The sequence below is a fragment of the Ptychodera flava genome, chromosome 14 (assembly GCF_041260155.1).
Source record: "Ptychodera flava strain L36383 chromosome 14, AS_Pfla_20210202, whole genome shotgun sequence".
Classification (NCBI taxonomy): Eukaryota; Metazoa; Hemichordata; class Enteropneusta; family Ptychoderidae; genus Ptychodera; species Ptychodera flava.
Window position 1 is genome coordinate 40,087,833 of NC_091941.1, and position 27,858 is coordinate 40,115,690.

Sequence of the window (27,858 nt, forward strand, 5' to 3'; positions counted from 1 at the left end):
GAAAGTTTCATATTTCTGGTACCCCGCGCCGGTAGCTTTCATAAATGATCTCCCGCAATTAATACCGCGTATTTTGCTCGCTCTTTCCTCAGATTCCTGTACTAACCCACACCCTCCTCCGAAAACATCGCCCTGGACGGTCGGTTGTTGCACAGTCCCCTGTGATCTATTCAGCTCTGGGACTATTCGCCCCATAGACGAGTGTACATAAAGCGAGAAAAAACTCGCTTTATGTACACTCGTCTATGGGGCCCGGGCTATGGGGCGAATAGTTCCAGAGCTGAATAGCTCACGAGTGACTGTGGTTGTTGAAATGACCGGTCCCTTGTCGTTCCCTTATCATCATAAGTAAACTTGTGTTTTCACAAAGCTGTATTCTAAAAGGCCTAGAGCCTAGTAGAGGCGAGGCTGAACGAAGTCACAGATCGACATTACCCATCGGTCGTCTTATGCACAGGCACTTACAGCGCTGTAAACCGTCGCTAGGCGACGCCGGCCTGTATACCGGAGGAGAAAGGCCGGCTTCGCGTAGCGACGGTTTAAGTGCCTGTGGTCTTATGAGTCCTTGTCCTAACATGACCCCGCGGCCCGCTGGCCCTCTCTGTCTGAGGGTTAGGCAGCGGAGCTGCGCAGCGCAGGTCTCTTACTACTTTGGGGAGTGACGTCACAAAATGGGCAGTTCGTTCAACTCTGGGGGATCAGTACACAAAACAAATATGGCGTCTGATATTGCCGAACTCTCTGAGCTATCGTCAATTTTATCAATATTAACCGTAATATTGTGTTTTTCAGCCATGGCAGTTTTCATTATACGGTAAGTATAATCGTTTGACAAGCCAGGTGGTTATTTTAGTGAAGGTGTCGATTTACTGCAGCGGTTCACTAAATCAGCCCGGCGACAGTGGTGTGACTGTTAGTGATATTCTTGCCATGGTCTTACGCCCGTGAAAATATCCTGACCGTTATCACCTTAGAATGTTCTAAGAAGGTACTATTTACGGGAAGAGGCAAGTGCCGGCTTGATGTTGACAACTTCTTGTTCAAAATTAACCGGAAGAGCTTGAACTCAGTCTCAAAGGTATTATACTGGTGGGTATATTTTTACCGGCAAGGCTTCCTAGGTCCAACCTAGTACCTCGTACCTGGAAAAAAGCTTTAGATCGTTGGACTTTCCCTACTACCGTAGAAGGTGCTCATCAAATCCGCCTAAAAGCAGTTTAGAATGAGGATTTGGTTTACCAATAGTTTTGATGTTTATTTAAGAATTAAGTGTAGCCTACATGCAGAAGTAGAGGGTAGTGGAGGGAGCCCCGAGGAAGTCTTTTGTCTTTCACCACAAAGACAAAAGGCAACGAAATACTTTGAGGCAGGAAGATAAAGAGAATGTATGATCATCCTATACTCAGAGCTTTCAGAAACTCAGTTTCCATGTGTGTTGTGTGGTGGGGGTGAAAAAATTACTTTGAGACCTGATAAGCCATGCTAACACAATGCACCATGGGATATTATTATTTAAAATGAATTCCCGTCAATCTGGACAATTTAGTCACCAACAGTGACATTGGACAATTGAGCTGTTCACAGTTTACGTGATCGTTCTCTCATTAATATGCAAAAATAAATATTTGTCCGCGGTTTTAGATTACGCTTTTGAAAATTACGCATGCAAGAATGACAAAAACACATCTTAGTTGACGACTGCTAGTGTAACAATGAATACTGAAAGCCGTATTCACCGACTCCGAGTACAAGCTGCAAAAACAGCAATGCATGCAACATTGATAAAATTTGTGTGCATTTCAAACAGCGTTGTTCAATGTCGCTCGCGTGCAGCTATATTTAGTAACAAACCTGTAACCATGAACAGCGCTATACACATACAAGATGTGGTGACAAGTAGAACACTGGGAATTTCAACATGATTTGAAGAAGAATCTCTAAGTAACTGACAAAGCAAAAATACTTGAATGAAAGTACATCAAAGTTACGGCTAATGTAGATTTGAAATGTTTTGCTTCAAGTATAACGCATGGATCTCACTAATGCCATAGCCTCATCAGTTTCATATCCAACAGAATTACTTTTTTTAGCCCAGGGTAATGAGAAAGGACTGAATTTCATCCTTCCTGGCAAATTATGTTTTCTGTTTCGATGAATGGAAACTAAAACCCCTGCAATAAAATTTATACCACAAAACTATGAATATAGAAACATAAAGAGCTCCTTGTAAAGCATCACATGATTGTAAATCCTGTAGAAGCTAAAGAGTGAAATACCTCTCAACATACATATTTCAACTTGACATTTGGTGCATTTACACATGCTGTACCAAGGATGAGTGTATGCATCCTTACAAGAATGTCTGTGCACCTTTAATATCACTTCATTGTTCTCATTTTAAAATTTTATATTTGAATAACTTCTAAAGGTGCAGTGAGTGTATTCACATTTCAGATACAATTTGAATCTTATGTGTACAACATATGAAATAATTATTCACTTTTTTTAAAGTCATGATATTGACAGATCAAAATACTCTTTATAGACTACCATTTCTATTGGATTCAAACTTGGTTCCTAGACAAAGGGCAATCAATTGGCTTGCTTGTTAATAACTCCAAAAAGTTAGAACTCATGCTGTATAATGCAGACATGTTGTAGCCAAGCTTTTTTTATTTTTCACTGTACAGATGGGGTATCAATCCACTGCCACACATAAGTGTAAGTTGTCCCACAGAGAATCATGTACCTGCGACTGCTATGATTGGTATGAGGAATCCATTTACATTAGAAATCTTAGATCCAGACACAAGTACACTAAATAGTAAGTGAGATTCTTGTTAACCCATTCAAATTTATGTATGAAAACAATGACAATAATTATATTTGTACTGTGACAGAATTCCATGAACTCTATGGTAAGTATGATATACAGAATTTTGAACTGGCATTTGTGACATGTATATTTATAGCTTGGGAAGCTATTAGGATCATCTTGGAAAGTGAATTCACCTATTACCTTTGAATTTGGTATGAAGGTTTATCTATCAGCATTTTTTAGATTAATGTAATTTTTTACTTTTTTGCTTAACAACTGTCGATTTGAAAAGATCATGCATAGTATCTAATGATAGTTTGGTAATTATATCACATGTTCCCAATGCTATAATTGTTTACACTGTTTCACATTGGGACTTGCACGTATTGATTGGTTGAAAATGGTGTTTGTTTGAATGTCTGGAAGCTAATTTCCATGCACAATTCTGTTCATTGATCATCAAACATACACAATATGCATGTAAATAGAATGCCTTGAAAGTTAAAATTATGATATTGATTTGTTTTCTTCCTTGATATGTCTAGGTGGTGTAATTGTCAGAGTATCTGCAGAAGAACCATTTATTTTGTATGCATACTGGGGGCTGGACATAAACTCATTACACTATCTGTTTCGACGGTCCAATACAACATTTGAAGAGGACAGCGAAGAAACACATTTCCTTCAAGAAGATTATCTAAGCAAGAGTGATTCATTTCAGTATCCTTTATGATCTCAGTCTCAACTTTTCAAAGTTAGCCTGCCAATTTCAACACTTTTTTCCATAAGGAGCACACGGTAAATTTTGCTAAGTTGCAAATTTTATTTCTTTCATCTAGCTATACTCCCTGCTAGAAAAATTAAAAGTTCCATAGAAGGCTTGAAAACACATCTGTTAATATTTAAATCTATTAGATTATTTTCAATCTGCCAGATTCTCTGCTGTTTGTTGGAGATGGTGCCCATGTCAGATCATTTTCAGCTCACATTTGGTGTACCAATGTGAGGTTATCATATAAGCTGAATCAGTTCATTTGCATCTGATTTGCATGTCTGTATGTCTGTATATTTGTGGGTATGTGCGGATGTATGTCCGTCACACACAAAGGCTCCCATACCGCCCAAAGCTACCATCTCAGTATTTGGTGTACAGGTAGATGCAGGGGTTGAGATGTGAATTTGTTCAAATGAACACATCAGTGTCAAAAATGTGCAAATGAGGTAAGAAAAAGTGAAATCCTGCAAATGTGCAGGAGGCATGGCAGTGAGAAACAGGCAAACTCCACTGATCTTGACTCATTTCCTGTCATTGTTTATGAACTTAACAGACCAGCTGCAACCATAGACAGTAGATGGGGGAAGACCGTTTATACTAAACTAAGAGGGGCTTGTTTCTGCTATGCATGTTGCTAAAGTTGACCTCCAGTACCTAAAGTTAGACCTTAATTACTTTTGTCATTCTTGTTTTTCTGGTTTAAATATTTCTTGTTGTTTTTCTGGTTGTACTGTGCAGAAATCATTGCCATAATATCAACATAGAATTTTCCTCCACTGAACAGATAGAAACAACATTTATTGTTGATCATTGGTAACCCATACTGGTATATACCAATTCTGATCAAATTTGAGCGACACCGTATAATTGCGGTATTTTTTACAGAAATTGCATTAATTATTTAAAAGGTGTCAAGGCCAAACTACTCAAATATACCGGTAGTGCCTTTTTTTTTCTACACAGAAAATACAACACAGAAAATCCCAAAATCATAAAAAAACAAAATAAATGCACCATATCCATGTCAAATACACCTGTAATAGCAATGGGATATCAAATGGGAATTTTATGGATATATAGTCCTATTATTTTGATGCAGAATATCTGTTTCATTCTGACCTATGACCTTATCAAGATATTGGAAATGGCATTTTTGTCAATTATCTCATGATACTATAATCTGTACATCCGTAGAGGTTATCTTGTCATACTTGACACCAGATATCATCCATTTGGTTTCTCCACCATGCCTTATACAAAGTTCCTTTCAATTTGGCATACAGGTAGGCTTGTTGTAAGCATTTCAATGTTTATTACCCTTAATTGATTATTTAGTTTTGATATATGTAAAGATAAAGAGGTGAAACTTGAACCTGACATGGAAAGTAATGGTCAAGATATGGACCTTGGTAGGTTACCCAGGACTAAGTACCCATTGGTAGTGGTAATGTCTAGAACTGAACCATGGACAGCACATGCAAATGAAGACTGTTCAAAAATTGTAAGTATCATTGCATAGGATTTGCAAGTGTACATAAGTGATACACACCTAGAATAATTGACACCTGTTTTGTTCAATAAAGTAAACCTACTTGATGCTTAAAATGTGAATAGTTTTGATATGTAAACAAATAATCATATTCAAAATCTACTATGCTATTTATTCATGTCTTGTTTTTATCTCACAAAATGACTTCTATGCTGAAATACATAGGTTATCAGTAGTTCAGTTTAATGTGATTTTGACCATCAGCATGCACAGAGTGTGGTACACCAGTTTTACTCAAGGTATTTGTTTTCTAGTGGACCTGATCATACAGGAAAGACTTTATTTGTATTACCAGTATCAGAAAATTCTCTCAATTAGGCCAGGAAGAAAAAATAAATTGTTCATCGGAATCGCCGCTTCTACTTTGGCATATTTGGAAATTTTTTTTTTTTGATCGCGGCAAATTCTTACTTCCGCATTACAAATATGCTTAGTACTGCCGCTGATGGTGCCCTACACTTTGTCGGGTTTTCGCGGGCACGGGATTTTTAATGAGACTTCCTACGTGTTTGTACGGACTTAGTTGACCGCCAACACGTTGTTGTGACGTCTGAATTTGGCAAATCACGATGCAAAGTGGGTCGATTTGGTTAGGTTAGTACATGTCACATCATGAGTATTAATTTGATTGCCAACATTCGACGTGATGGCCAACAGTTAGTTCTAAAGACGCTATTCAGCATTTGTCCTAATATTACGTTCGGCGATTTGTTCAACAAGATCGTGACAGCAGATGGACGGTGCATCCGATTGAATGAAAATTGCATCGAAAGTATAAAAAATTACGGCAATGTCAAAACACATGGTTGCGTTGATGTTAAAGTACGATCTGAATGATGACTATATAACTTCACTCCGATCACAGTACAGTGTTGTTAGACCATTGTGTAAACTGTGTAGAGACAGTGCAGACAATGGTAAAGAGGTCAAAACATGGGGCCAAAGTAAAATGAAAAAACTCAGATGCTAGGTCCCACCAGGACAATATTAAAGGACAATACTGAATTGTTGGATTTCAGTGATTTGCTGTACATTTCAGTTTTATTCTGAGAGAATGTTGAAATATTCAGAATATGTTGTGCAAACACTAACTGTGAATGTAATGGCCTATGTTATTGTTGGGAAATATAGTATCGAATTCAGTTACCAGTATCAGTGTTTCTTGTCTGAGATATTTCTGGTAAAAAGGGAAACAATTATCTTGCCTTTTCTGCATCTGTGCAAAAATGCCAGAGAACCGCGTTTACCTTTGGCCTAAAAAAAAATTAAAAAAAAAATTTTCGCTCGCCGCTCCTGGACCTTGGTCCAAAAAATCCGATGAACAAGATTTTTTTTTTCTCTTGCCTTACGCAGGCATTTTACTGGATATCAGGTTTTTTGGAAATGTCAAATTCTTCAAGCATGAGTTCTTTCACATGAAAACAACTATTATGCACTACAGTGACTTACATCATGTACCAGTAGCAGTTGCAAACGAGCGTAAAGTTGGCGTCATCCTCATCCTCATCCTCAGCCTCAGGTGACCTTTCTAGCTGACGCTGAAAATGACGCTACTCAGCGTCAGCTTCAGCGTCGTATCCGAAGATTGCCGAAGTTATGCTACCCGATGACGGATAAATGATAAAATTTGCCCATAACTTAAGAAAATGACAACTCCATTCTTTCTCAACTTTCTTTTGAATCGTAAAACTGGTTTGCAGGTAATATTTTATTGTTAGAATATCTCATACAGACAAGTTTTTTTGAAATGTTCGTAATTTTCAGCCCATGGATCCGTGGATGTGTTTGTTGGTATCTCTCAATTCTTGCGTTAAGATTTTCCAAAAATTGGTGCAAACAAGGTATACATGGTCCGAAATGTGTAAAAATCTCCACCATGAGAGGCGATATGAAAGCCCTAATTATTCAGAGGACATATTAAACAATTATCTTGTATAATTATGACTTAAGGCCTTAAAAGTCAAGGTATTAAACATACAACCTTTGAACTTTAAGGACATTAAGGGCTAAGAATGTGGCGTTGTAACTACATCGTGAGAAACAGATATTGAGAGGAGAGTATACTAAATATTATGAAATACAAATCCCGCTGTGTTTTGATTAACATTTACAGTGATATGAAACTTGGAGCACATTTTTAAAGTCGTTTTTACACTTATCATTCCATCAGACGCATTCGGGAATAATCGGATCTGACGCCGGTGAAGCTGACGCTGTAGCGTCATCCTCATCCTCATTTTCGCGTGACCCCTGAGGCTGAGGATCAGGATGAGTATGACGCCAACTTTACGATCGTCAGTTGCAATCCTTTTCAATACACATGGAGGTTAAAGTTCAAAACTGCCAAACTGAATTTAGCTGAAGGTGTATGCGCAATGTATAAAGAACCTGTAGCTTAAATGATCTCCTACAAGTTGATATTGATTTGATGTCTTAGCAGTTCAGTGTCCATAAACAGTCTAAACATATTTGTTTTGGAAATTTGACAAGTACTCTTATCTTCAGTAATTGCTTTTGAACTTGAATTGTAGTATTTAGGGATGTCATGGACACAAAAGGTATATTCAATAAAATCCAAATCCAAGTAAGTAAAAATGATTAGTGAATAATTATCATTCTTGTTGAATTATCAGGTATCAATGGTAAATGCAATTCACCTACCAGACACAAGCTACTCTATCAAGTCACACATCATTCTTCAATTTGTTTTGACAAATACAGGCAATTATTGCAACTTGCAGGTGAGATTGATTTCATATAGTCATCATTCCTAAGTCCTTAAGACTTAGACAAATGTACTGAACAAAGGATATTTTATCAGTATAGTATTATGGTATATGCAAATATATTGAGTTCTGCCTTCTTGTATTCATCATGTTAACATGACTCTCATTGTTAATGTACATACTTCATTGCAGCTTTTAAATCTTGAATGGCTAGATTGTACATAGAATATAAATACTTATTAATCTAGAGAAATAGGATATTGATAAAAATCTTTTTAGTATTTGTATTGCAATGCTAAGGATGATGGACATATGCCATGAGACAAGTACAGAACTGTACATACATGTATACATTAGCATATGTTGTCTTGTTTTTCAGAAATTTTACATGTCAACTGAGCAGACTGAAAATGAATCAAGAGAAGAAGCGGGCAATAGAGACTGTTGTACGGAACATGATTCAGAGTCCAGTGTGTATGAAGTCAAAGATTGTACTGTTTGCCAAAATGCTGAAATATCAAGAGTCATTCTGCCATGCAGGCATGCCTGTGTCTGTAATCAATGTTTTCCAATGCTAAATAAGTGTCCCATGTGCAGAACACCAATTGAGTCTTTCTTTTACATTCATGAGAATCAAACAGTTGAAAGTCTTTATGAAGTAGAAGAGGATGAAGCCAATATGTCTGGTTGGATTGCCAAGTTGGAGAATGTATGCGATAGATTGAATAGGTTGTTTGGTCTTGAAAATTGAGTGACAATTCTGTCAATGGCTTAAACCCAAAATTCAGATGGACCATGATACAAACAAAAGCAAGTGCTCGAATATGCATATGGAAACACATTTGTACACAAGGATTGTACCATCGTCATGTGATCTCTTTAGCGTACTGAATATGTAGAACACTGCATGTCCTTTTTATTCCAGAGTAGAAGCATTGTCAGTGGACTATACATTTACATGTAAGCGTAAAACACCATCCATCTTTGCTGACATTTCAGATAGAATTTATCTTTAATAGCACATATGGACTTGCATTTATCTAATCCCAAAGCTGACTGCTTATCCACCTAATCCCAAAGCTGACTGCTTATCCCCAAAATTCTTCACAGGTGCAATCAATTTTTCAACTTCAACATTTGTGTACAACATAGCAACTAGAAAAATTCACAAATTCACAAAAAAATCTTTATAGTATTTGCATTGCAATGCTAAGGATGATGGACATATGCCATGATACAAATACAGCCTTATGATAATTATAATATATATATTAATAATGGTTATGATGATTTCACAGTCACTTTGACAAATAGTGCAAGGTGGAATGGGGATTGTAATTCTAAGATCACAATTTTCAAACCTTCATATGATAGTTGTATATGAGAAAGAATTTTGCAAGAGTACGTGTTAGATAAATATACAAGTTAGCATTTGATTTGGTGCAAGGCATTGAAATCACAAATTGAAAGCTTGCTTTAAAGGTACTTATAGCTTTATGACCAGGTCACAGAAGTATATCAGTGTATTGCGATCACATTTTGTGTGATGAAGAAACAGTGGTCAAATGTCACTTTGTATCGTAAATGATGCAAGGCAAGGAAAATTTTGAACAAGTAACACTACTTTTTCATACTCAAAAGAAAATTTGCATTTGTAATAGGTTCCTAGCCTAAGTCATTACTAACCACTATCAACTTTATCATGGTATAGCATGAATTATATGTCGTTTTGTTATTTTGCGCAAGCAACAGATTTGTTGTGCCAACAGATTTTATGCATTTTCCGCTATTACAACCACAAGAGCGACCAAATCTGACTTGTCAGCGAAAATTGTATAAGTGTGTCTAGATAATGAATTGGGCCAGTCAGTATTCTCCATTGATAAAGACTCATTATCATTGGCTGTGATACTCAACATATGCACAAATGAGTACTTGCACATATAAATCTGGAAATGTGGATGAGTTTATCAGTTCATGTAATTCAGTTGACCATCATAAGCCAGAGAATTGGTTGTTAGCTTTTTGGAACTGTTGATGTCCTTTTTCTGAGTGTACATCTATACAGAAATAATGTGCATCTCATTTTAATTTCAATAGCTTGGTGAAGGTTTCAACCAATTTAAAGCAAAGGAGATAACAAATTTGTAGACACTAAAATCAAAAACCACTACCTCTGTGCATCTTTGAAGTTCAAAGTCACACAGAAAACAAACCGTCAGTCGACTGTATCAGCCTATATTCTGCAATCCAGAACTTCCAATACTGTTGAAATTTTATAATTCTGAGGTAACACTATCAAGTACAGGATACCTCAGCTTGTATTTGGAAGAAAAAAGACGCAAATATCAATTAATCAACTTGTCCTTTTGAATATTGATTTAGTAGTATTTTGATATTTTATGGACAAACAATTGTCTCACTTTTCAAATTGCAGCTGCATCAGCCATGCAGCACTTTAAGCTGTAAAAGCATAGGTTTGAGATGTGGCAAAACACCAGTACAAATCTATCTGTACTGTCTTATCTATCTCCATGTATGTACAGAGGGTGTATCCGTTACTCAAACAACATTTCTTGCCATCAACATGGGAGTCAGAGTGTGACAATTTATTCTGCAGTAGACCCATTGTCTTTACAGTATATTTGATATTCAGGCTCCACGGGTTGTTCCCCTTCCAATGTCACAAATTCTTCAATTTGCATTAATTATTATACTTCCGATGAAATAAGCAATGTTACTGAAAGTTTTGTCTCTCTTCCAGAGGAAAAATGTCCCTCACTATTTTTAGGGGAAGGTTAAAAATGCCAAGAAAGACAGAGAAAAAAGAGAGTGTTATGTTCAAAAATGGCTTTCTAACCAAAGGACTGTCATCTAAATAAGCAATAGGCCATTTGATGTCTTCTGCATATGCCATCAATAGCTTTATTCTTAAGAGTTCACATTGCTAAACATCTTGCAATGACGAAAAACATGAAAAGATTGGGGAAACATTCAAAAGCATTACTTTAAATTAACTGCATGGTCATGTGACTTTTCCTCCATAGCAATACTTGGCCCAGTGTGCAAATGCCATACTATACATACTGTCTAAAGCTGTCATCCTTGAAAACTAAATGAATAATATTACAACAAATATTAAAATACACATACTTTTTTCATAAACCAAAGGGCCATTTCATCTGTAATTTTGCCTGTGGCTTCAGTTGTGATTTTGCAAACAAATTCCAGAGAGTCAACCTTTATATCAGCCCTGCTTGAAATTGAGAAAAAAAATGAACAAGTTTTGAAATATTTTCTGATACCCAGATAGTCATTTAACTGTCAAATTATGCCTGTGTCTGCCAATTATATTTCATTGATCGTGGCAGCGATATTGAAATTTTTAAGAAACAGTATCAGAGGGGAGTCATCAATACCTATATATCAGTTAAATATACATCTGTGTATGTCATGTGAGATATAATTAGAACATGGTATCATTAATACACTTTACAAGATTATGAAACATTTTCTAAGTCAGTGTTGCTCAATGAGAGAAATGGGTTTTCTTACCAAGGGTAAACTTTCAAATGTTGAAAATGTGTGTAAATGATTGAGAAGGTACAGTCCTTATCCTGGTGTGTTTGTTAGATTCTTTATAGATTCATTGGCTAACATCTCTGTATCTTTAAAGTTCACATATGGGACAGTGCAATACCATTGAACAGAAAGAAATATATCCTTACTTAAGTTAAAAGATTCATAATGAATGTACATATAAATACCTGTAGTATTTTTTAAATATTAATGAGTATATTAAATATTAAAATCAAATAGATGTAGAGATCAATAAGGTTTTAATTTTTGATCATTAAAATCTTATTTTTCAAATTTCCCTTGGAGTTTGATGTGTTGTTCATAATGTAAGAAATTTTTCTTTCAGGTGTTAGTTATGGGTACTCCCATTTATGTATGTATGCCAACTATTATCACACTACCCTGTGATGAAATGGAGATCTCTATTGGGAGGCATCTGTCCATAGTCAAAATTCTGCAAAGGATTTTTCCGATCCATTAAAATGTCTGATATGCGCAAAATGAATGATTGTATAATTTTTAACATGTTGTCATTAACAAACATGACTTGGTACAGAGACTTGCCTCACAAACAAACAGTTGCCTTGTTCTTTATCTCTAATTTCTACAAAACTGCCTTATTTGGTAATCCTGCATAAATACTGCCATGTAGGTGTTGCTTGCCACTGCTGATTCCCTATTCTACTCTGCTCTGCTGAGTGACTATTAAAATGACACAGGTCCATTCAACTATTAAATAATAACCCCAAGCCTAAAGTTTTTGTCAGATCTTCAAAAATATTGTCAAGACAATTAGTGTTTTATGTTTATTGAAGTACAACTTTCTCTAGATAATGCTAGGTAATATCAGATTTGAAATAACCAGGATATGTTGCAGTTGTCTGATGGCTTGACCTGTCTCTGAAATTATTGCCATGAATTTTCAAATTCATTAACACTTTTCTGATCAAAATCACAGGCAATATTCATCACGTATGATTCCCAATAGAAAATTTTTTGTTATGTAAATTAGTAATTAGCTTGGATGAAATTGCAAAATTTATTCACTGCTGTAATATCATTGCATCATCACTTCATTTAGTAAATTTGATTGCCTTTGGTCAAGTCCTTCAAGGCTTATACGAAAAATATGTATGCCAGTTAAAAGTTAGCTGAAAATGCATATCTTTCACTATTAAATTTCACAAATTGGTAAAGATCATTAGATATGCAAATTAGTAATTAGCTTATTTTAAAGTGTCTTTCATTAATGTTATATCATTGTATCTTTCTATGCATACCATGTTTCATCAATTTTGATCGTCTGTCAAGCTATAGATCCCTAATAAGAAAGTTTGTTAATATGCAATTTAGTAATGAGCTGATGTAAAAAATGCAAAAGTTTCATCAATGTTATGTAAGTTTCTTCAACTTTTATGCAAGTTTATCTAGATATATATCCCTAATTAGAAAAGTTTGTTAAATAAGCAAATTTGTTATCAACTGATGTAAAAATGCTAAGTGACTTTAATATTTGTGGATTATAGTATCTTCAATGTATGTAGGAAGTTTAAACTTTGGTCAAGTCAATCCAGATATTTATTCTTAAAGGGATATAGGCTGTAACTTATGGCTAGTTTTTCAGTATAATATTTCCGTATATAACTACGGTGTCTGACCCAAATCCATTTGTCATGCTGAAATTTTGAGTATTCTTTTTGTCAACACAGCTTGTATATGTGTAGTGATCATTGTTTATTGTTTACAAATGAATTCTAGTCCAGACTTGAATACAATTTTCAACAATAACAACTCATATAGGTTGTGTTGATATGCTAAATATTTGGCATTAAATTACAGTGTAGGGATTCAATGCAGAAAGTGTAGGGAAACCACAAATTCTGAAAAAATAGCCAAAAGATACAGCTTATGGAGCTTTAATTTGGAAAGTTTGTTAAAGAAGTGAACTGAGTAATTAGCTGATGCTGAAAGGCAAAGTGACTTTCATTACTATTATTTATATATAACATATTGAATTTTCAATGTACCAAGTTTCATCAACCTTGGTCCAGTAAAGCCAGACATAAATCACAATTAGGAAAGTTCAGTAAATTTGCAAATTAACAGAGCTGTCATCATAAACTGCACGAACTTGAAATCTGTCATATGGTCCCTTGATTAACATCTGTCAGCATATCGATCCATAGGATACGATACCATCATTCTAAGGATATCTGTTTTCTGAATAAATAATTATGCAAATTAGTTCTGTGCAAGCCATACCTACCAATCATTTCTTGCCATTTCCAAACAAAAAATTTGATTCTGATCTGATACCCCATTCTTGAGATATAGCGCAAACAGACACCAGTACATTGGTTCATGTGTGTCAAACATGCGAGCTAAAATGGATGCAACTGTTACTGTAACAGAATTGGAGTTCATACTAAAGGATTGCAACTTCATCAGCTTCTCCTTTTGAGCAATCTATCACCTTATCATAATATTTGCTTGCTACAGTTACTTCACATAGAGAAAGTTGAAATGATGAATGATATTTATAAAGATTAAAGGATGTGGTAAACTGTATGTCGTGAATGGGTTCATTTTTCATGTGAACCACGTTTTCCTTTTGTAACTTCTTGTGGAGTAAGAATAATATATGCCCATTACTTACTTCACAGCCGCATATATCTTCCATTCAATGATTCAACCCTTCTCTAACTCTCTGTTTTACCTTTGCTGTAAACCATGATTCCCATAAATCATTAATGTTTGATATACATGGCTATGTTTTTAAATCAGCCGGAGTGATTTGGCTGTTCATTTGCAAATGACTTTCTCTGCAGTGACCCTTTAGTTACCCTAAAAGTTGACTCTCATTAGCCAGGAATCCTTTACAACTAACATGATTTTGTATCACCTATGTCAAACATTGTGCACTGTAATTTGAAACAACTAGTTGATAAACATAACTCACACAGAAACTGTTTAGGCGAGTAGCTGTAGTTTTTGATGCTTTTTTCACAAGTTTTGTTTTGTATGTCAATTGCAACTTCTTGTTCTACTTCCCCTAGTACGTTGGAACACCCATTATTATTCAGCTGGTCAACACAGCATGTATATGTGTGAAGTGTCCCTGTTATTGTTGATATTTGAAGTCTGGTCCTGACCAGAATTCACTCATCAACAAATACATTGAAGTTTACACATGACATGTAAATCCCATACTGAAGTGCAAAAAAATTTCAATCTATTCACACAAGAATAAAACAATCTTCACACTATCTTCTTTTTGGACATAGTCACAGTTGTCACCAAACTTACTTTTATTATAAAGAAATTACAATAAAATTTACCGACTGACTTAGCAAACATTGGTTTAACTGATAAGAAATTGAGGAACATTCGTGTTACACATGATTATCTTGTGAACAGAAATATCTGCATGAAAATGGCTGCATGCTAAACCAGGCCACAACCACCATGCCAGGTAGGTTTGCAAGGTACAACTGCTTGACAAATAAGAAACAAGTACACTTATGTCATCTTAGGAAAGAATTCTACCATTTCTCAAATCTCAAGGCTCAATACGCAAACTTACACGAAAACTTAAAATCAACCATCACCTGGTTTAGATGTCAGGCTATGAATCTGTAAGCTGCAGTTCCCATTTCTCAGTGTTGCAGTCTACAATGGTTGAGGAATGTCTTGAGGTACAGATGGACAACAAACTTGCTCATAATACATAGGTAAATCTCAAAATTAACATCACTGGTGAAATATAAAATCCAAGTACATGTTTATACTTTCTTCTAGCCTGCTCTTTATGATGGCATTAAAGATGTTTGTGAACTATGAAATACAAGGTTTCTGAAATACAATGTATCCATAGAAATGGCTACAGTACTCCAGACAATATTACAAAGCAATGTGATGAAAGGAATGACACGCTATACTTGCTCATGAACAATATATATTGTTTTGTTGCTGATCAGACATACCTTGGAGAAATCATTGGATATGCTAAACCATCATGAATATTGGAAAGGCACCACTTTATGAGATTGTATTTTGAACTGTTGTTCTAGGAACAGATTTGTACATTGTGTATCATGTCATCATCACATGACACTTGATAAAAGTAAATTGGCAAAAAATACATCAGCAACATGAAGTAATACATTTGATCAGCTGATACCATCATGATAATTACAAACCCCCCTCCCCCCAATCTACCATTATAACATTCCTGGAGGCACTTCCTATGGAGATTGTATTTTCTGATGATGGTGAACACACCAACATCAATGCTCATTGTAATTAATCCTTTCATTGTCCAGTATCTCATCTATTTATGGTTTTTCTTCCTTATTGCAGATTTTTTCCTGACCCAATCATTTACAAATGAACCTTCTTCAGGGCCTGTGATGTTTATAAATATGAATTTATTCAAAGAGCTGTGCATTTCTGAATGACATGTTGATATTATTGAACTATACACAATATTTTCTACCATTGCATTGCTACCCAACCACACATATATCTGAACATGATTAGTAAATAGTGGCAGTCAAAATGGAACACTTTACAGCACACTAGGTATCATTCTGGAAAACAACTGATTCAGTCATCATTGAGCAACCTATAGTTTTATCGTTTTGTCAATGAAATTTGTGATTGACACTGACAGTTATGCACAAATCACGAGTCAATTCTGGGTTCAATTTTACACACCGAGGACCACACATCTTTTTGTCCACTATTCAGCATAGCATAACTGCTGCCTGAAAGGTTATGCCAAGGGTAAAGTCCTTTGCCACATCCAAATAGAGATGGTGGAAAAATTTGGACATGAGGGTTACACAAAGTAAAGTTTCACAGAAATAACAGAAAGATGATCCTGCAAGCTATTTGAACAACTTCACTAGATGACTGAGATTGAAATCAACAGATAAGAAAATAAATTCACCATAAATCCAAAACAGTGACACCATACAAGGAGATGAATGCTTTTTAAATTTCCTTGACCTTGAAAAGTAGTTTCAAAAGATATTTCAGTTTTTAATGAATAGATACTGATCAGTCATATCACTATACAATTTGAAAAATGGATAACATCACTGCTATACCCTCTGAGTTCATGATTTCTGCTCCTCATTTTTGTCACCATAAATGGATAATATCACTGCCATGCTCTGTGAGTTCATGATCTCTGCCCCTCATTTTGGTCACCATAAATGGATAATATCACTGCCATGGCTTCTGACTTCATGATCTCTGTCCCTCATTTTTGTCACCATAAATGGATAACATCCCTGCTATGGCTTCTGACTTCATGATCTCTGTCCCTCATTTTTGTCACCATAAATGGATAACATCCCTGCTATGCCCTCTGAATTCATGATCTCTGCCCCTCATTTTTGTCACCATACATGTAAATAATTACTATCACTGCCATGTCTTCTGAGTTCATGCATGATCTCTGCCCATCTTTTTTGTTACCATAAATGTATTATATCCGACAACATTTGGTATGTTATTTTGGCACAAGAAACAGGTTTGTCCAATGTAGATTTGCTAAAAACACCGGTCAAAATACATGAAAACTGAAGATTCTATTTAATATTATAAAGCAGTTTGTCATTTGAAGGTGAGTTCAGCGACTGACAAGCAAACTTATGTTGAAATCAAATTATCAACATTTTGGGATCCAAATCTACAAAAATTGAACCAAAGAGAACTGTACAACGTTGTAGTATTGAAAGTCTAATGTTTTGTGAAATTTAATAAAAATGAATAATAACCTGGGAAGAATTCAGTCAAAAGTGCCATCTTTGGTATTTCTTCTTCAATATCTTCTGCTAATGATGTTCTGATTTTTATACCTCATAAAACTTCTTGAAAAATGTATTTTCTCATTCTTTAGGTATTCCAAGTTATATAATTAAACCTTAAGCAAGCAAAGCAGCCATACTTTTAACAAATAATGCATGCAAATATTTGCAAATGTGTAATTTAAGGTTTACTGCTGTAATAACAGATAATATACTAAATTTCTTCATTAAATGAAAATAATAAGATTTATGAAGATTAGTGTGGAAAAAGTTTCTAACTGAATGATTACCTAAAGGTGATCTGTGAGTGTCCATGGGGCAGCCTTTGTCACTGCAATGTGTCCATGGGGCTGCCTTTGTCACTACAATGTGTCAATGGGCAACCTTATCATTACAATGTGTCCATGGGGCAACCTTTGTCATTACAATGTGTCCATGGGGCAACCTTTGTCACTACAATGTGTCCATGGGGCAACCTTTGTCATTACAATGTGTCCATGGGGCAACCTTTGTCATTACAATGTGTCAATGGGGCAGCCTTTGTCATTACAATGTGTCCATGGGGCAACCTTTGTCATTACAATGTGTCAATGGGGCAGCCTTTGTCATTACAATGTGTCCATGGGGCAACCTTTGTCATTACAATGTGTCCATGGGGCAACCTTTGTCATTACAATGTGTCCATGGGGCAACCTTTGTCATTACAATGTGTCCATGGGGCAACCTTTGTCATTACAATGTGTCCATGTGGCAGCCTTTGTCATTACAATGTGTCCATGTGGCAACCTTTGTCATTACAATGCGTCAATGGGGCAGCCTTTGTCACTACAATGTGTCCATGGGGCAGCCTTTGTCACTACAATGTGTCCATGGGGCAACCTTTGTCATTACAATGTGTCCATGTGGCAACCTTTGTCATTACAATGTGTCCATGTGGCAACCTTTGTCACTACAATGTGTCCATGGGGCAACCTTTGTCATTACAATGTGTCCATGTGGCAGACTTTGTCATTACAATGTGTCCATGTGGCAACCTTTGTCATTACAATGCATCAATGGGGCAGCCTTTGTCACTACAATGTGTCCATGGGGCAGCCTTTGTCACTACAATGTGTCCATGGGACAGCCTTTGTCGTTACAATGTGTCCATGTGGCAACCTTTGTCATTACAATGCGTCAATGGGGCAGCCTTTGTCACTACAATGTGTCCATGGGGCAGCCTTTGTCATTACAATGTGTCAATGGGGCAGCCTTTGTCATTACAATGTGTCCATGGGGCAGCCTTTGTCATTACAATGTGTCCATGGGGCAGCCTTTGTCATTACAATGTGTCCATGGGGCAGCCTTTGTCACTACAATGTGTCCATGGGGCAGCCTTTGTCACTACAATGTGTCAATGGGGCAACCTTTGTCACTACAATGTGTCACTATAACAAGTCATGCTCATATTGGACAAAAATGAAAGGTGTTTGAGCTGCAGTGATAACCATTTTGAGTCAAATAACATGCTGATCGACCAACACTCAATCAATAAATGTACATTTGATGTTCACATGCTGATCAACCAACAATCAATCAATAAATGTACATTTGATGTTCACATGCTGATCAACCAACAATCAATCAATAAATGTACATTTGATGTTCACATGCTGATTAACCAACACTCAATCAATAAATGTACATTTGATGTTCACATGCTGATTAACCAACAATCAATCAATAAATGCACATTTGATGTTCACATGCTGATCAACCAACAATCAATCAATAAATGTACATTTGATGTTCAAATGCTGATCAACCAACAATCAATAAATGCACATTTGATGTTCACATGCTGATCAACCAACAATCAATCAATAAATGTACATTTGATGTTCACATGCTGATCAACCAACAATCAATAAATGCACATTTGATGTTAACATGTTGATTAACCAACAATCAATCAATAAATGTACATTTGATGTTCAAATGCTGATCAACCAACAATCAATCAATAAATGCACATTTGATGTTCACATGCTGATCAACCAACAATCAATCAATAAATGCACATTTGATGTTCACATGCTGATTAACCAACAATCAATCAATAAATGTACATTTGATGTTCACATGCTGATCAACCAACACTCAATCAATCAATGCACATTTGATGTTCACATGCTAATCATGATTAACCAACAATCAATCAATAAATGTACATTTGATGTTCAAATGCTGATCAACCAACAATCAATAAATGCACATTTGATGTTAACATGTTGATTAACCAACAATCAATCAATAAATGTACATTTGATGTTCAAATGCTGATCAACCAACAATCAATCAATAAATGCACATTTGATGTTCACATGCTGATCAACCAACAATCAATCAATAAATGCACATTTGATGTTCACATGCTGATCAACCAACAATCAATCAATAAATGTACATTTGATGTTCACATGCTGATCAACCAACAATCAATCAATAAATGCACATTTGATGTTCACATGCTAATCATGATTAACCAACAATCAATCAATAAATGTACATTTGATGTTCAAATGCTGATCAACCAACAATCAATAAATGCACATTTGATGTTCACATGCTGATCAACCAACAATCAATCAATAAATGCACATTTGATGTTCACATGCTGATTAACCAACAATCAATCAATAAATGTACATTTGATGTTCACATGCTGATCAACCAACAATCAATAAATGCACATTTGATGTTAACATGCTGATCAACCAACACTCAATCAATAAATGTACATTTGATGTTCACATGCTGATCAACCAACACTCAATCAATAAATGTACATTTGATGTTCACATGCTGATCAACCAACAATCAATCAATAAATGTACATTTGATGTTCACATGCTGATCAACCAACACTCAATCAATAAATGTACATTTGATGTTCACATGCTGATCAACCAACAATCAATCAATAGATGCACATAGGATAAATAGTAAGGAATTTTCACCTCATCGCGCAAGTTTTTTGGCATTTTGTTTGAGACAGCGGTTCAAAGAGAATTTATGAACTCATGCAAAATTCAATATTATATAACACGAATATTGACAAGAATGAAAGTACACAAACTTTGAGTGTAAACAGACCTGTTTTTGCCGTGAAAATGTCAGGATATAGCCAAGTAAATTAAACTGATTGTCTTTCATCTTGTGTGAATTCTTACTTGTATATATTATTCATGCAGCAACTGAAAAGAAAGGGGTCAAGTACAGTAATCCCAAAGATTTTCTTTAATAAATTTGTATTTTCTGTTCATTAAAATTATTTCTATGATTAATTGTTATCATAATAGCACTGTATAATATGGAACATCAGAATCACTTGTTTAAATACTCAGAAAGACTCTTTCACATCAACAGAGTAGCAATAAATGTGACATCACCAAGCTTTGAGTGTCAAAATCACTGTGACTGATAGTAGAATATTGAACCACTGTAGTAAAATATACATTACATCTGACAATAGCAAATGCAAACTTTGTGAGCACCAACCGATGACTGTACATCAAACGTTGACAAATCAACATGGGACAGCCAAAGTCATTTTACATTGTTAAAGAATCACCATTAAAAGTATTACAATGAAACTGAGACAAGACCATAAAATGAAAACCAACTAATGACACACATTTCAACTAGCATTACCTTCAGACAATGAGTACTTATTTTTTAAAGATTGTTAAAGTAATAATTTACATGTTTAAGTACAATCATTGAGCAGAATCTTGCTAAGATTTGATGACACGACAGAACAAGGTTTGAAAACTCTAATTGCCAGGTCTATGTTCCTATAATAGCTCAAAGTTAATCTGCGTTGGCACTAATAGTCAATGGATACTCATTTTGGATACATGTACATTCACTGAAACTGTCAAAATGGAGAAAAGTGAGCAAGCATTGCTGTGATACACTGGATCTATCATTACCATAATTTCTATGTACCTTAAGAAGTTTGAAACAGAAAGAATAAGATGGTTGTATGTCTAGCATATTACTCTAGATCTTGACATCAAGATCACAACAATAGAAGCCCATCCTTAAGGACTGTCCTGAGTAACCACATTACAAACAACTGGACCTGCAGTCTACTTGATTATGATAAACATTTAATATTCTAGCTCAATAAACTGAGATATCACTAAAAGTTGTTGTTTTTCTGTGTTATTTTTTGCCTGTAAAGGTTCCGTCCAAAGTCTGATAGAAGGCTGGAGTAATTTACTGTACCTGCAGCTTTTAATGCACAGCTTGTTATAGCTTTAAAGTTTTGATGAAGGAAAAACAAACAAAAAAACAACGCAAAACACAAATCTTGACATTACAATCCAAAAACAGGTTTTTTTGGTAAAAGGTTAGTTGTTTCACTGTACCTGCAGCCTATAAATACTATGTTTTCACCTCTTAAGGCCTACTGCATCATTGAAAACCCTAAATACTGTATCCATCAGCTTGTTCATTTCACAGAAACTTGAATAGAAGAATATCAAAAACTAAAACTTTCTCAAAAAACTTTAAAATGTTTCTTGTGTACAAGACATTAGTTTTGTTTGGCTCTAACTTTGTAAAGAAAAAAATTAGATCAAGGAAAGTATGTGATATACATTGTACTTTAGATAGTTAATATATATGAAGATGAACATGACATCAAATAAAGATGGAATTGTATGCCTTAAATATAATATGCAACTGGTCCACAGCTGCAATAATTTACACTACAGTTTTCAACTGTTTTCAAAACCATTCATTACTCAACATACATGTTGTCACATTTTTCTATCCACTAGAATCTAGAACTAAGAGTGGGGGAATAAACACCCTCTTACACCGGATAATCATGAAATCAGGCTCTGCCATGTTGACGGTAAACTTTCCAAAGTACTTCAATTCAAACTTGGATATAATACTTCAAAAACTGTCAAAAAATGATGCCTATCTTCCGTACTGTATATTATTTGTAAGTTTTAACAGATGAAATTAAAATATATCAGCACAAATTTCCTGCATGCAGGATAAGTTTTTCTAAAGCTCTAGCAATATAAGATACAATACTATATCTGAATCACAGCAATGCAGTGATTCAAGCCTTGAAGAAAGATACATTCAAACCATTACAGAGGGAATATTCCAACCATGAGAGAAGGAATATTCCAACCATTATGAAAGGAATATTCAAACTATGACAAAAGGAATATTGTAACCACAAAGGAAGGAATATTCAAACTATGATGAAAGGAATATTCCAACCATGAGGGAAGGAATATTCCAACCATGAGGGAAGGAATATTCCAACCATGAGGGAAGGAATATTCCAACCATGAGAGAAGGAATATTCCAACCATGAGGGAAGGAATATTCAAACCATGAGGGAAGGAATATTCCAACCATGAGAGAAGGAATATTCCAACCATGAGGGAAGGAATATTCCAACCTTGAGGGAAGGAATATTCCAACCATGAGAGAAGGAATATTCCAACCATGAGGGAAGGAATATTCCAACCATGAGGAAAGGAATATTCCAATCATGAGGGAAGGAATATTGCAACCATGAGAGAAGGAATATTCCAACCATGAGAGAAGGAATATTCCAACCATGAGGGAAGGAATATTCCAATCATGAGGGAAGGAATATTCCAACCATGAGAGAAGGAATATTCCAATCATGAGGAAAGGAATATTCCAACCATGATCAAGGTTACTTTTCACAATTTCACTTCTTTATAATCAAGCAAGGTATTGAGCCTTCTATATGGTATCCACACTTTACAATTCTCACAGTAATATTTCCATATTTTCCAAAATCCAAAAACTTTCTCAGTCTGAAAAACAGCCTTATCAGCTTACAAGGTAGAAGTTCTGTCTCCTCCTGGTCCATCTGAAATGAGAATGAAAATGAAACTTTCTATGGTATATGAAAAGTCCTACATATTATAGAATGATTAGAGGAATTCATTATCCTGCATAGACCTCTAACATACATCTGCATCTGTTCAAATATCAGACATGCCATATGCAAACTGAAACAGAGATATCTCATGAAATGGATACTATACTACCATCACATCCTCCTCTTTCCCCTCCCCTCTATTCCGAAGTGTTATATAACACTTCTGAAATATAGGGGAGTTTTATTTCAATTGGTTATCTGTTATCTTTGAATAAACACGCCATCATATCAGATAAAAAGATTGACGCAACCTTAAGCTTACAACTCTAATACCTCATCATCTCATCAATAAAACATAGGGCCAATGTCCCTGAAGCTACTGTAGACATGGATACAAAATTAAGTATCTCCTGACTGTATGAAATGATCTCACTAAGGTCATCCTAGGGACCTGTAAACCAAATATTAAAGCTCTCTGACCAGCAGTTTCAAAAAAACAAGTCATTGACAATGACATAGTCCCCACTTGTACAATATGTGGCGTCATAAAGGTGTCCCATCATACCATATATGAAAGGTTTGGCACTTGTGGTTACTGAGTTGTGGACAAATATGTATATTTGATGTCAAAAGTCACCAAGGTCACATGACAGTTTGTCATGTCTGAGATATCTGCGTGAACGGATGGACTCACGGACAGACATGTCCCAATCTATAAGCCCCCTGGACTTTATTTGTGGGGACTAAAAACTGTCACTGCATCCTTTTTGCAATATGAATACGATGAGAAACTAAATTTTTATTTTTCCATGCCAGGAAATCCCAAGAGATTTTGACCGGTTGACCTCGCTGTTAATTTTATGCAGGAAATTACAATAACAATGCTTGGTCGAATAACGCAGTGCCTTGAGGGTGGGATCGCCAGTGGTATATGGGGAGGAGTACCTTCCCGATGGTGATAAGTGGTGCAGATTACCGTCGCCTAGGTGACTGGCGTATACGCGTGCCAAAAGACACCTATGGTTGATTTCCTGTTGACCAGTCGGATGGCAGAGTTGCAAATACCTGGACTGAACCATTGGTTTTTTGTGGGTGTCAGTGGTACTTTGACAATAAAAGTAAAGATGCACATATATTGAGTTTATTGTCTTGTTTATGAGCGGCCAGTATTTCCAACAGCATAAATTATGTGCATTTGCCCTTGAAGAAATAAATAATTTTCGAATAAAACATCGCGAATGTAACTACATTCCTTAAGCTCGACGTAAACTTAAGTGCCCCAAAGAACCATGAAATCGCCCGACTTTCGATTGAAGAGATGAGTTTTGCCAAACTGCGTATACAGAAAAAGTGGCAGATGACTTTGTTTTTAGAATCATAGACAATATAGCGAGATGTAAAAAATGTGAAACAGGCTCCCCACCTAACTATCCTAAATGTTTTTGTGTCGAGTTTGTGTTTGATTCGTTTCGAAAATGTGTTCCTACATTCTTATCCGATTGTTTGTGTTAATGAAATGTTTGTTTCGCTTTGGATATTTGTAGAGAAGTTTGGATTAGTGTGTACGGTAATGTTTTGTTTATGTGGGGAAAGCTTATGGCGAGACGCAGCCGGACCTATGTTGTTACAAAAGTTGATAGAGTCGCCCTTCGACGCTTGCGTTTCGAAACCCGAGTGTGGTTTCTCATCAGTCGCAGTGTAGATTCTTTCCTTAGTTTGTGTTTGTGAAAATTTATTTTAATGCATTTTAGTGGTCTTGCTTTCCGATTAGCGAGGCAAGTATATTAATTTTGGTCACGTTGTGAGTCCGTTTGGTGGTTCGGTTTGTTTGTTCTATATTTCTTTACTTCGGTAAATTTTGTTTTGACTGGTGTGTCTTTTAGATTTTTGCGGAGGTTTGTGAATTTTTAGGCAATAAGTACCACTGCGGGGTACGGATTTTATGTTTATTGGATCAAGATACAAGCAAGTATCCTGGTTGATATGCTTGTTCTCGTACATTTTAATTAATAGTTCATTTACTTTGTTTACTGTTTGTTCTGGCTTGTTGTGTATAATACTGAGTGTGTGTTACGTAATTGCCTTTCGCATTCGAGTACGTAATCGTTTGTGTTGACAATAACGAAAAACCGACCCTTGTCGAAGGGTTATTTTCCCAAAATTTGTCCATTGTTTGCAAGCTGGTTTATCGCGATTCTTTTGGCATGCGACATGTTTTGTTTCCTTGTTTGAAAGGGTATCTCTAGAAGTGCGAGTTTAGAAGCTTCAGATAGCTTTCAAGTTTTTGTTCTTTTGTTGTTCGTGGAGTCCAATTTGACTTTTCTTTGAATTGGTGCTGCGATTGTTTGTGTCTCACGATGTAGCGTAGTCACATTATACGACTTTATTTGTTGAAATCCTGAGGTGGTTTTATTCTGTTTGGTTTTGTTGGTGTCCGAATGAATTTTAAGGCTTTTGCCTAGTACTATTTTTCGGAGTTTCATAGTTTGAGCGGTGATAGGTTGTTGTTGAATTTCATGTTGTTGTCGGCTTTTCTTTGGAAATAGCTGATTTATTTCCACGGCCATGTTTTCTGTTACGTTACTGTGATTGTTTATTTTGTATTTAATGTTGTGTTTCAGTTGTTTGTTATGTGTACGATTTTTGTTATTTCTTTTAAGTGTTTGTGTGTTCTATGTCATTTTATCGTATTTTTTGGTAGTTCTCTTTTTGGAGTATTTGGTGGCCCTGAAAAGGGCCGCTTGGTATGGGTGTAGCACTTGTGGTTACCGAGTTATGGACATATATATATATTTGACGTCAAAGGTCACCAAGGTCATGTGACATTTTGTCAAAATATCTGAGATATCTGCGTTAACGGATGGACTCACAGATGGACTCACGAACGGACATGACCCAATCTATAAGCCCCCTGGACTTCATCCGTGGGGACTAAAAACTGTGTCACTGCATCCTTTTTGCAATATGAATACGATGAGAAACTAAATTTTTATTTTTCTTGGCCTTATACATGGGAGTCTATGGACTGCCTTATACATGGGAGTCTATGGACTGCCTTATACATGGGAGTCTATGGAGACTGCCTTATACATGGGAGTCTATGGAGGTGAAAACTAAAAAGTCCTCTAACACGGCCAAATTTGATCGCATTGTGAAACAAATCGACGTGCATCTGTATGGGGTAGGGTACTATCCTTGTGCAAAGTTTGAAAGAAATTGACCTGGACATGTCCGAAATATCTGCGTGAACGGACGCACGCACGCACGCACTCACGCACGGACATGACCAAACCTATAAGTCCCCCCGGATGGTGTCCGTGGGGACTAAAAATACAAATTTGCATATTTCATCACAATTTGAACAAACCTAGGGACCTGTATACCAAATATCGAAGCTGTCTGACCAGCAGTTATGAAGAAGATTTTTTACCAAAAACGCCTTTTTTTTTGCACTAATTTGCATATTTTTAACAATATCAAAACAGAAAAATATACAGTTTCTCAAAATCATATATTGTATCTACACAATAAATATCAAATCTGTAAGTACTGCAGTTCTCAAGATATTTGAGTGGACGGACATCCTCACAGACGGACATACATACATACATACAGACTGACGCCGGACGGATACCCATCCCAATAGCTTCTATAGACTATAGTCTATAGTAGATAAAAATGTCAATAACATCAAGAGATGAAGAGAAGCCTCCATCTTGTTGCAATTGAAAGTGCATGAAGGTAGACAAAATAAATTGGGAACACCATTTTGAAAGTTTTGAAATGCTGACTGATCTTTTGATATTCCCATTGATCATATTGAAAAACCGCCATAGTCTGACATACCAATTCTGAATGGTTCATATATTTTGACCTATTCAACTTCACAATGGGAAGTAATTTTCATTTCTTATTGTAATATTGAGTGAACTCCTTTCAAGCTCTGGTTTCCAGATGTACACTATAAATGCCTTAATCTGTCAATTTATGGCACTGCATTAATTGAATTAGTAAATGTGGATCTCCGAAATATATTTAAAATTACTTAAAAGTTTCAGTCAACAGAACGGAATAAATCACTCTCTGAAATCAAACAGAAGGTAATCAGTACTAGTTTCAATGGAGTCTCCTCTACTGTTCACCCCCACTTCTTAGTCAACAAGTCCACATTCACAATTGATAGCAGTGGATTTGTTCAAAAGTGAAAGGTTTAAGGTAACTACTTTAGCAGCTGATTGTAGCTGCCATTATTTTCCCTCATGGAGCACTGGTTTCTGATAAAATGTACAACTTACCACTGAGTGCGTGTTCTGTAACACTGAGGCAGAGTGATTCAAGTCGATTGTTGATTTCAGGTTCAGTTACACCAAACTGGAAATCTGATGATACTCTTCCTTGTGGAATCATAAAACTTCCAAGTTGTGGTGAAGGTCTTCGTACAGGAGCTGACTTGGTTCTTTGAACACTCTGGTGTGCATTTCCCTACAAAGAACAATAATTTTATCTTTCCATCTATACTAAAATTAACAAGATACTGCCTTTTCAGACAAGCCTTTATGACATTGCACATTCCAAAAGTGAAAAGGGAAAGTTTCTGGGCATCACCCTAAGAATCTAACATGAATAACAATTTGACCAGATAATGACTAGGTAGTCAACAAGACAC

The 27,858-nt window shown here is 35.8% G+C and overlaps 2 protein-coding genes across 2 annotated transcripts in view; one reads left to right on the top strand and one right to left on the bottom strand.

The window, feature by feature from the left end:
• Positions 1-668: 668 nt before the first annotated feature.
• Positions 669-11,746, top strand: LOC139150493 (cell growth regulator with RING finger domain protein 1-like). Its single transcript, XM_070722884.1, has 6 exons — positions 669-814; positions 2,691-2,824; positions 3,364-3,538; positions 4,929-5,094; positions 7,776-7,883; positions 8,248-11,746. The coding sequence occupies exons 1-6, from the start codon at positions 672-674 to the stop codon at positions 8,617-8,619; spliced, it is 1,098 nt and encodes a 365-aa protein (XP_070578985.1). The 5' UTR covers positions 669-671; the 3' UTR covers positions 8,620-11,746.
• An 8,768-nt stretch (positions 11,747-20,514) lies between these two features.
• Positions 20,515-27,858, bottom strand: part of LOC139150490 (protein Smaug homolog 1-like) — a 45,284-nt gene continuing 37,940 nt past the window's right edge. The window contains exons 9-10 of the mRNA XM_070722882.1: positions 27,488-27,674; positions 20,515-23,180 (exon numbers count right to left, since the gene is read on the bottom strand). Coding sequence (XP_070578983.1) covers positions 23,146-23,180; positions 27,488-27,674 — 222 coding nt within the window. The 3' untranslated portion in view covers positions 20,515-23,145. The remainder of the gene's footprint in view (positions 23,181-27,487; positions 27,675-27,858) is intronic.